This window comes from Tachysurus vachellii, chromosome 15, assembly GCF_030014155.1.
Source record: "Tachysurus vachellii isolate PV-2020 chromosome 15, HZAU_Pvac_v1, whole genome shotgun sequence".
Taxonomy (NCBI): domain Eukaryota; kingdom Metazoa; phylum Chordata; class Actinopteri; order Siluriformes; family Bagridae; genus Tachysurus; species Tachysurus vachellii.
In genome coordinates, this window is record NC_083474.1 from 249,868 (window position 1) to 263,063 (window position 13,196).

Genomic DNA, 13,196 nt, shown 5'->3' on the forward strand with positions numbered 1-13,196 from the left:
TGAAATTAAATTGAATTCTTTTAGAACTGCATTTGACTTGTGCTCCATTTGGACAGAACTTTTTCTGGATCCATAAGTGACTCTGGAAACACTGAACAAATCTCGAATCATACACAATAAGCATACATGACAAAATACACATCCACATTTATCAGGTATAGTCTGAGTCTTATCAATAATAATAATAATAATAATAATAATAATAATAATAATAATAATAAGGCAACTAAATAAATGTAAGACAGCAGAAATGTAAGACAGCAGACAACTGTATATCTTTATATTTTCTTTTAATACTGTCTAGTGTACATTTTGTTCAATCCACTCACATTAACTGAATCAAATCTGTGATAATGTCTTGTTCAGATTTAATATATGCAGCACAGTTTAAGCATAATGACAAAACCTTTACAATATACATGTAACACTTAGAACATTCACATACACACTGAAAATATAAAGATGAACAATCAAAGATATGCACGATCATCAAACCATGCATTATATAGTTCATAAGGCTCTCTTTTAATAACGCAGTGTATCGTCTCTACTGCATCATCCATTCATTCATCCATCCATCCATTCCTTCGTTCGTTCATTCTTCAATCCGTTCCTGTGAGCATTAGGTGTGTGAATACTGACTCAGTGACTCTCTTTTTGCATTCAAAAATAAGGTGAATTTCTGTAAATTCATCAAGCTGCACTTTAATTTCCCTTCATTTAAGACCCCACACTGGGACTTTAAAAATGACTAAAATATTGTTCAATCTCAAGAGAAAGCAGAACATTTGAAGGATAATGAAAGGCTGCAGGAATCAGCAGTCGATCTATTTTGGTTATTCTGTCACGTGGCGAGAGAATCACCTGTAAAGCTTTTAAAGAATTCCAAGAAAAGTATGATGGAGTGTTTGAGAAATACCCTACATCCATCTGTATTAATATCAGCTCATACACGAGCAGTGAGGTGCCACAGGGCACAGGGGCCACAGGGGCCACAGGGCACAGGGTTTACTGTACTTTACCCGGTCCGGGACACTGCTAGTTCCCTTAGAACATTGAGTGAACAAAGAGGTTGACAGGTTTTAATACACAGATACATGCTGATGATGATGTCTGTGGGTCAAACACTCTTCCTCAGACACCCCAGGTTACTGTGACTAGTTCATTACTGTGTAAGTTATACAGATGATTCTCACGTCCACTGGTGGTTATGAGGTGTGCAGAAGACCAGTTAAATACAGACCTGTGTGTAACAACACTCTGTCTGGAAGAGAAACCCTCACCGAGTGCCTGAACTTCTCACTACTTTAGGACTAAATCCACTAAAATAAATGTTTGGTCACATTATAAGTTTTTGGTCATTTTTTTTAAACAAGTAAAAGACAAACAGAAGATTTACTGAAATAGCAGAAAACTGATACAGCAAAATTCCTCAAGTGTTGAAAATCACCCTTCATTTATTTATTTATTTATTTATTTGTTTGTTTGTTTGTTTGTTTGTTTTAAATCGATATATTTTTGCTCATCAAACTTCCTGCCAAGCCTCGATGTCATTCTTCCTCAACACAACACAGATTTTACTGAATATTTACAACATGCAATGGATTCAAAAACATGCCACAATTCAGTACTAAAGTAAGTAGTAAGATCAGTTGTAGATCTGAAGATGAGAATGTTTTACTGTTTTATTTCCAAACTAAAGCTGTACTTTATGCTGCATGTAGATTTAATATTACATGATCGTACTCAGGAATCTATAGCTGTTAATATAACCACAAATACTGTGGAAATACCTTAAATACAGATATCTAGCATTTCTTATTATAAGATTAAAATAAACTAAAGTTCATTAGCATGTTAGCATGTAGCATCGCCATGTTTATTTGTTATAGGTTTATTGTATTGAGGACTATAGAGATTAATAATGTTCTATTGGTGTATTTTAATTTTATAACGGGAAATACAAGATAAATCTGAGTATATTTAAGATCATTTCACTTGTTAACATTTTTGCAGTGCACAGATATTTGCATAAGAAAGAGCTACACAGTTTTTCTACATTAATGATGCTAATAGTTTAGAAACTAATTAAAATCACTGGTGTCAGATACGTCCAGAGCTCCAGTGTGGTTCAATTACAAATATAATTATGTAATGATATATATATATATAATCAAACAATGTAATCATATATGTATATATCACACACACACACACACACACACACACACACACACACATATACTGTATATGTATATATATATAATTACATTGGTTGATTATATAATGTATATATAGTATAAAGAATGTAATAGTTCAGCTACATACTTTTACAAAAGAAAAATGCTCAAAATTACTCTTCACACATTCATTCAGACTTACTGTATATAATATCCCATATCTTCAATCTAAATATATTGGAACATTTTATCTCAGCAATTTTCCCTGAATTTAATGTCATTATATGACGACCAATAGGAAAAAAGCCAGAATTTCTTGTTAAACATGCTGCTGCTTAAATACTGTTCTGGGGTGTGTTTCTCAAAAGACTCCTAACACTTAAGCTCCATAAAAAGTAGTTTGTTAACTTCATCTTAAGAATGTTCTTTAGTTAATGGACTACAAACCTGCCAGTCTGTAATGGCCATGCTAGCTCATCATGGTCTAATATTATAAAATACAGTAGCTGGTCTTTCTGCTGGACTCCTCAATCTCCTGTAGAACAGCTCCTCATTCCAACCTACAAAATCACCTTCTTGAGTCAGATATGCCTTCACCTCATGGTGACATTTCTTATTAGCTGTTATTTCAGGGGTTCGATCAGACAAATCAGTTCAAACACACTGATAATGATTGATCGGTCTGTGGAAACCCCACTAGGTTGTTGTTCCTTCACTAGGTCAGGTCATAAGTTTCATCTTTCCACTAAAGTCCATTGGCTGAAGGTGTTTAATTGGATCCTTTCACACCTTCTGCAATGACAGTCTGATCATACTTCTCGATCAGTTCTTCTCCATGAGCTCATGTCCTAATCGCAGCTACAGACTCACCAGGATACCGAGCTCTCATCAAATCAAATCACGCTCATCATTCAGCAGCAATCAATTTAACAATCCAGCACAGATTAGAAGCTGCCCAGAACTCTAGTACTCTAGTCAAGTTCTCAGAGTTCTCCACAGTCCCAGAATCTTAACAAGAAAAACGCTCACAGGTTTTATTTGTTCAGACTTTAGTTCACACACAACGTGTTCCATGCAGCTTCCACTACACACGTGACCTCTGGCTAGTGAACAAATGCACATGTAGATGACCTCTGACTAATGTTGAGCCATTAGCTTTGGAACATTACTTCAGATTAGGTAGCAAACTGTGAGACAATTTAGTGTTCAAAGCGAAATTAAAACTTTAGATTCTCATGGCCTGAGATTGCTTAATAAAATGAGATCAATACAGTTAAAATGTTCTGGATTTTTCACTAATTACATTATTTTTGATAGATACAGAATTAAATAAATCCATATTAAAGGATTTTCATCGATGTCTATAGTTACTACAAACATTCAAAGATCTACATCCAGAATCTCTCTGTTTCAGTTACTGAGCCATCGTTTTACTTTTAATGTGAATCCAGAGACTTTTCCCCAGTGAGGTTTAGTTAAAGTTTAGAGTATATAGATACGATCTTTTTCAGGAAACACACCCTTGATAAGTAAAGCAGGAGCAAAAAAAGTGGCTTTTTTGGAATGTTGCTATATTTGTGAGTGCATTTGGTTCTCAGAGGACTTTTTTTTTTTTTGCATCAGACAGGAAATACGAATAAAACATCTATAAAAATCTGTTGTTAAACTTTCACCACTGAGGCAGTAAGATGAATAGTTTAGGAATGCTTCAGCTTTAACATGATCACGATCTGAACATAGTGGCAGTGTTTGGAAGACACAAAACTAAAAGATTTAAAAAGTTCCTATAAAGATCATGTGGAAGATTCTCACTGTGAAGGTTCAGTCAGAATGTACGGCAGGTCGAGCGTTAACTGAGATTTTCAGAAATCCAATTGTTTGGTGGCTTTAAAATGAGGAAAGATCCGAACTAAAGAAAGAACTGCAGCCACACAGCGTCGGGGCTCAAGCAAAGTCATTTCTGGAGAAATAAAATGAGAAAAAAAGAGTTCAGTTTAGAGAATAAACGAGTGAATGCTTTGTTTTCTTTCTCTTTATGTAAAGAACTCTCATCTGTCTGGATTTTAAAGTCTTTGTCTGTTTCTTATTAATGCTCAAATTTTGAGATTTGAACCTAAGAAGGTAGAGAAGCATCAGAAGGTCCGAGTCTCTAAATATCTGGAATGTTCTTTTATACAGGACGAGTTGTTAAGAGTTTGTAACTGATTATACTTATATAACCCACACCACCATTTGTTTGTGTGTGTGTGTGTGTGTGTGTGTGTGTGTGTTATATTCCCATATCAATGCAGTTATAAGTGATTTGTTTACCTGTGTGTGATGAACGAGGCTCAGCTCAGAGTTTTAGCCCTTCAGATCAGAGCCATGTTAAATGTGTCTATTTCGGTGATATAAAAATATAAAGAGGTTCATTATAAATATTTAGTAATTAATATTATTTACATGTTGTGAAATTCAGGGATTTTTCTACCTGTGTTTATGATGTAGTTTGTGTGTAAAATGAAAACTTTTGTTTAAATATGTTCAGTTTTACATCCTGATGGAAGCTTTACTGTACATCAGCAGCTTCGTCTATGTGATGTGAATAAGTTGTGTTCAAAATAAACATTAACAAAAATACAGACTTGGATTAATTATAGACAGGAAGTGAATTGTCATGTCAGGACTGATGTCGTGTCAGGATTGATGATGTCAGTCTTTCAGATTGTGGCTGAATTTAATGAGATCATAAAATAAGAAACAAACAAATAAACAGGTTCTCACTTAGTTCCTTCTTCTGTGCCTCCGTCTCCGTCTGTTTTTCCCTCCTCCTCCATTTTCTGTTCATCAGAGATGAGCTCCTGCTTCTTATGTCTGCGTACACACTTGATGATGACCATGGAGAGGATCACCAGAGCCAGCATCCCTCCTATAGATGCTCCGACTGCCACTGCGATGGTGGAGTCTCTGGGAGGAGGCACTGCACACACAACCACCAGGAAGTTCATCAGGATCGTTAAGAACACACACGTGTGATGGAGGCATCATGGACCTCATTCAAAAACAAAAGGGAAGTAAGTAAGTATTAAAAGGTCATGTGGAGAGTCACTGATAACTTTACAGAATAACACATTCGACTTTTTAAAAGCTTCTGTTCGTTTTTTAGGTTTAATGTTGTGAGATGTCTGTCGAGAGAAGATCGTTCCTGTTATCACTTATGTTATAGCAGAAAGTTCTCAAGATTCTTCTGTGAAACCCTGCAGCCCTTCAGTGCCAACACTGCAGACTCCTTACAGAAAACATCCTGGTTTAAATGATGACATGTTAGATGTTTCTTTGTTAAATTACAGTTTTTTTTATCCAGCGTTCCCAGGATAATCTCTGGACCCCAGCACCTCTGAATAGGACCAAGTGAAAGTGAGTGAGAGAGATTTTAATCTTTTCTTTTAAATAAACACCATATGTTAATATTCACTAAGGACAGAGGTCTGCATCACATGATCACACGTTTCCTAATATAATAAACATCTGCACCGTCCGGGGTCGAGAGTCCTCCAGAGAGCTCTGTGAACATCTGGAAACTAAATCTGATTTATTCTGGAAAACCAAATAGAATTATTTTGTTTGCTGCTATTTTCATTTTTCTTCCTCTGTCTAAAAGAGCTTCACTTCATGGTTAACTGTAGGTTACACACACACTCAGTGACTTACACTTACACACACAGTTACACACACACTCAGTGACTTACACTTACACACACAGTTACACACTTACACTCAGTGACTTACACTTACACACACAGTTACACACTTACACTCAGTGACTTACACTTACACACACAGTTACACACTTACACTCAGTGACTTACACTTACACACAGTTACACACTTACACTCAGTGACTTACACTTACACACACAGTTACACACACACTCAGTGACTTACACTTACACACACAGTTACACACTTACACTCAGTGACTTACACTTACACACACAGTTACACACTTACACTCAGTGACTTACACTTACACACACAGTTACACACACACTCAGTGACTTACACTTACACACACAGTTACACACTTACACTCAGTGACTTACACTTACACACACAGTTACACACTTACACTCAGTGACTTACACTTACACACACAGTTACACACTTACACTCAGTGACTTACACTTACACACACAGTTACACACTTACACTCAGTGACTTACACTTACACACACAGTTACACACTTACACTCAGTGACTTACACTTACACACAGTTACACACTTACACTCAGTGACTTACACACACAGTTACACACTTACACTCAGTGACTTACACTTACACACACAGTTACACACTTACACTCAGTGACTTACACTTACACACACAGTTACACACTTACACTCAGTGACTTACACTTACACACACAGTTACACACTTACACTCAGTGACTTACACTTACACACACAGTTACACACTTACACTCAGTGACTTACACTTACACACACAGTTACACACTTACACTCAGTGACTTACACTTACACACAGTTACACACTTACACTCAGTGACTTACACTTACACACACAGTTACACACTTACACTCAGTGACTTACACTTACACACAGTTACACACTTACACTCAGTGACTTACACTTACACACACAGTTACACACTTACACTCAGTGACTTACACTTACACACACAGTTACACACTTACACTCAGTGACTTACACTTACACACACAGTTACACACTTACACTCAGTGACTTACACTTACACACACAGTTACACACTTACACTCAGTGACTTACACTTACACACACAGTTACACACTTACACTCAGTGACTTACACTTACACACACAGTTACACACTTACACTCAGTGACTTACACTTACACACAGTTACACACTTACACTCAGTGACTTACACTTACACACACAGTTACACACTTACACTCAGTGACTTACACTTACACACACAGTTACACACTTACACTCAGTGACTTACACTTACACACAGTTACACACTTACACTCAGTGACTTACACTTACACACAGTTACACACTTACACTCAGTGACTTACACTTACACACACAGTTACACACTTACACTCAGTGACTTACACTTACACACACAGTTACACACTTACACTCAGTGACTTACACTTACACACACAGTTACACACTTACACTCAGTGACTTACACTTACACACACAGTTACACACTTACACTCAGTGACTTACACTTACACACACAGTTACACACTTACACTCAGTGACTTACACTTACACACACAGTTACACACTTACACTCAGTGACTTACACTTACACACACAGTTACACACTTACACTCAGTGACTTACACTTACACACAGTTACACACTTACACTCAGTGACTTACACTTACACACACAGTTACACACTTACACTCAGTGACTTACACTTACACACACAGTTACACACTTACACTCAGTGACTTACACTTACACACACAGTTACACACTTACACTCAGTGACTTACACTTACACACAGTTACACACTTACACTCAGTGACTTACACTTACACACACAGTTACACACTTACACTCAGTGACTTACACTTACACACACAGTTACACACTTACACTCAGTGACTTACACTTACACACACAGTTACACACTCACTCAGTGTGTTACACTTACACACACAGTTACACACTTACACTCAGTGACTTACACTTACACACACCGTTACACACTTACACTCAGTGACTTACACTTACACACACAGTTCACACTTACACTCAGTGTTTACACTTACACACATCAGTTTCACTTACACTCAGTGCTTACACTTACACACACAGTTACACACTCTACATCAGTGACTTACACTTACACACAGTTAACACTTACAACTCAGTGACTTACACATACACACAGTTAACACTTACACTCAGTGACTTAACTTACACACACAGTTACCACACACACTCAGTGACTTACACTTACACACACAGTTTACACATTTACATCAGTGACTTACACACACAGTACACACTTACACTCAGTGTCTTACACTTACACACACAGTTACACACTTTACACTCAGTGTCTTACACTTACACACACAGTTAAACTCTTACACTCAGTGACTTACACTAACACACACAGTTACACACAAACTCAGTGACTTACACTTACACACAAGTTACTCACACACTCAGTGACTTACACACACAGTTACACACTTACACTCAGAGTGACTTACACTTACACACACAGTAACACACTTACATCAGTGATTACACTTAACACACAGTTACACACTTACATCAGTGACTTACACTTACACACAGTTACACACTTACCACTCAGTGACTTACACTTACACACACAGTTACACACTTACATCAGTGACTTACCACCAACAGTTACACCACTTTCATCAGTGACTTACACTTACACACACAGTTACACACTTACACTCAGTGACTTACACTTACACACACAGTTACACACTTACACTCAGTGACTTACACTTACACACACAGTTACACACTTACACTCAGTGACTTACACTTACACACACAGTTACACACTTACACTCAGTGACTTACACTTACACACACAGTTACACACTTACACTCAGTGACTTACACTTACACACAGTTACACACTTACACTCAGTGACTTACACTTACACACACAGTTACACACTTACACTCAGTGACTTACACTTACACACACAGTTACACACTTACACTCAGTGACTTACACTTACACACAGTTACACACTTACACTCAGTGACTTACACTTACACACAGTTACACACTTACACTCAGTGACTTACACTTACACACAGTTACACACTTACACTCAGTGACTTACACTTACACACACAGTTACACACTTACACTCAGTGACTTACACTTACACACACAGTTACACACTTACACTCAGTGACTTACACTTACACACACAGTTACACACTTACACTCAGTGACTTACACTTACACACACAGTTACACACTTACACTCAGTGGACTTACACTTACACACACAGTTACACACTTACACTCAGTGACTTACACTTACACACACAGTTACACACTTACACTCAGTGACTTACACTTACACACACAGTTACACACTTACACTCAGTGACTTACACTTACACACAGTTACACACTTACACTCAGTGACTTACACTTACACACACAGTTACACACTTACACTCAGTGACTTACACTTACACACACAGTTACACACTTACACTCAGTGACTTACACTAACACACAGTTACACACTTACACTCAGTGACTTACACTTACACACACAGTTACACACTTACACTCAGTGACTTACACTTACACACACAGTTACACACTTACACTCAGTGACTTACACTTACACACACAGTTACACACACACTCAGTGACTTACACTTACACACACAGTTACACACACACTCAGTGACTTACACACACAGTTACACACTTACACTCAGTGACTTACACTTACACACACAGTTACACACTTACACTCAGTGACTTACACTTACACACACAGTTACACACTTACACTCAGTGACTTACACTTACACACAGTTACACACTTACACTCAGTGACTTACACTTACACACACAGTTACACACTTACACTCAGTGACTTACACACACAGTTACACACTTACACTCAGTGACTTACACTTACACACAGTTACACACTTACACTCAGTGACTTACACTTACACACACAGTTACACACTTACACTCAGTGACTTACACTTACACACACAGTTACACACTTACACTCAGTGACTTACACTTACACACACAGTTACACACTTACACTCAGTGACTTACACTTACACACAGTTACACACTTACACTCAGTGACTTACACTTACACACAGTTACACACTTACACTCAGTGACTTACACTTACACACACAGTTACACACTTACACTCAGTGACTTACACTTACACACACAGTTACACACTTACACTCAGTGACTTACACTTACACACACAGTTACACACTTACACTCAGTGACTTACACTTACACACACAGTTACACACTTACACTCAGTGACTTACACTTACACACACAGTTACACACTTACACTCAGTGACTTACACTTACACACACAGTTACACACTTACACTCAGTGACTTACACTTACACACACAGTTACACACTTACACTCAGTGACTTACACTTACACACACAGTTACACACTTACACTCAGTGACTTACACTTACACACACAGTTACACACTTACACTCAGTGACTTACACTTACACACACAGTTACACACTTACACTCAGTGACTTACACTACACACAGTTACACACTTACACTCAGTGAGTTACACTTACACACACAGTTACACACTTACACTCTGTGAGTTATACTATCACACACAGTTACACACTTACACTCAGTGACTTACACTTACACACACAGTTACACACTTACACTCAGTGACTTACACTTACACACACAGTTACACACTTACACTCAGTGACTTACACTTACACACACAGTTACACACTTACACTCAGTGACTTACACTTACACACACAGTTACACACTTACACTCAGTGACTTACACTTACACACACAGTTACACACTTACACTCAGTGACTTACACTTACACACACAGTTACACACTTACACTCAGTGACTTACACTTACACACACAGTTACACACTTACACTCAGTGACTTACACTTACACACACAGTTACACACTTACACTCAGTGACTTACACTTACACACACAGTTACACACTTACACTCAGTGACTTACACTTACACACACAGTTACACACTTACACTCAGTGACTTACACTTACACACAGTTACACACTTACACTCAGTGACTTACACTTACACACACAGTTACACACTTACACTCAGTGACTTACACTTACACACACAGTTACACACTTACACTCAGTGACTTACACTTACACACACAGTTACACACTTACACTCAGTGACTTACACTTACACACACAGTTACACACTTACACTCAGTGACTTACACTTACACACACAGTTACACACTTACACTCAGTGACTTACACTTACACACACAGTTACACACTTACACTCAGTGACTTACACTTACACACAGTTACACACTTACACTCAGTGACTTACACTTACACACACAGTTACACACTTACACTCAGTGACTTACACTTACACACACAGTTACACACTTACACTCAGTGACTTACACTTACACACACAGTTACACACTTACACTCAGTGACTTACACTTACACACACAGTTACACACTTACACTCAGTGACTTACACTTACACACACAGTTACACACTTACACTCAGTGACTTACACTTACACACAGTTACACACTTACACTCAGTGACTTACACTTACACACACAGTTACACACTTACACTCAGTGACTTACACTTACACACACAGTTACACACTTACACTCAGTGACTTACACTTACACACACAGTTACACACTTACACTCAGTGACTTACACTTACACACACAGTTACACACTTACACTCAGTGACTTACACTTACACACACAGTTACACACTTACACTCAGTGACTTACACTTACACACACAGTTACACACTTACACTCAGTGACTTACACTTACACACACAGTTACACACTTACACTCAGTGACTTACACTTACACACACAGTTACACACTTACACTCAGTGACTTACACTTACACACACAGTTACACACTTACACTCAGTGACTTACACTTACACACACAGTTACACACTTACACTCAGTGACTTACACTTACACACACAGTTACACACTTACACTCAGTGACTTACACTTACACACACAGTTACACACTTACACTCAGTGACTTACACTTACACACAGTTACACACTTACACTCAGTGACTTACACTTACACACACAGTTACACACTTACACTCAGTGACTTACACTTACACACACAGTTACACACTTACACTCAGTGACTTACACTTACACACACAGTTACACACTTACACTCAGTGACTTACACTTACACACACAGTTACACACTTACACTCAGTGACTTACACTTACACACACAGTTACACACTTACACTCAGTGACTTACACTTACACACACAGTTACACACTTACACTCAGTGACTTACACTTACACACAGTTACACACTTACACTCAGTGACTTACACTTACACACAGTTACACACTTACACTCAGTGACTTACACTTACACACACAGTTACACACTTACACTCAGTGACTTACACTTACACACACAGTTACACACTTACACTCAGTGACTTACACTTACACACACAGTTACACACTTACACTCAGTGACTTACACTTACACACAGTTACACACTTACACTCAGTGACTTACACTTACACACAGTTACACACTTACACTCAGTGACTTACACTTACACACACAGTTACACACTTACACTCAGTGACTTACACTTACACACACAGTTACACACTTACACTCAGTGACTTACACTTACACACACAGTTACACACTTACACTCAGTGACTTACACTTACACACACAGTTACACACTTACACTCAGTGACTTACACTTACACACACAGTTACACACTTACACTCAGTGACTTACACTTACACACACAGTTACACACTTACACTCAGTGACTTACACTTACACACACAGTTACACACTTACACTCAGTGACTACAGACAGCTGGATTATTCCATGGCCCTCCGCACGATCAGGAGGATTGCGTACGTAACAGTTATAGATCCCTTTGTCTGTCAGCTGCACGTCTGAGATGGTGATGGAAAGGTCATTTTTATCGAGGTTCCCAGCAAACTTCACCCTGTCCCAAAAATGCTCCGTCCTCAAAGGAGTTATTCTGCTCTTAAGAAAGGTCATAAACTAAAGAAAGAGAAAAAAAGGAAGTCAGAACAACATGCTGACTATAGACTTAGTGAGTAAATAATAAAGCTGTTTATTTTAGACGTCACGTTCTCCTCACCGTCTCCTCAGTGTCATTTCTGGTGGCCT

General features: G+C 38.1%; 1 protein-coding gene across 3 annotated transcripts in view; it reads right to left on the reverse strand.

The window, feature by feature from the left end:
• Window positions 1–275: 275 nt before the first annotated feature.
• Window positions 276–13,196, reverse strand: part of scn2b (sodium channel, voltage-gated, type II, beta) — a 19,314-nt gene continuing 6,393 nt past the window's right edge. The window contains exons 2-6 of one of the 3 annotated variants that reach the window (XR_009649629.1): window positions 13,168–13,196; window positions 12,854–13,067; window positions 4,944–5,139; window positions 4,491–4,557; window positions 276–4,140 (exon numbers count right to left, since the gene is read on the reverse strand). The exon at window positions 13,168–13,196 is cut by the window's right edge and continues 138 nt beyond it. Coding sequence is in view for 2 of the 3 variants with exons in the window: in XM_060888694.1 (XP_060744677.1) it covers window positions 4,125–4,140; window positions 4,944–5,139; window positions 12,854–13,067; window positions 13,168–13,196 (455 nt within the window). In the remaining variant the exon portion in view is untranslated. Of the gene's footprint in view, window positions 4,141–4,490; window positions 4,558–4,939; window positions 5,140–12,853; window positions 13,068–13,167 lie in introns of those variants that run through there. The other 2 variants (XM_060888694.1, XM_060888695.1) reach the window with 2 other exon arrangements.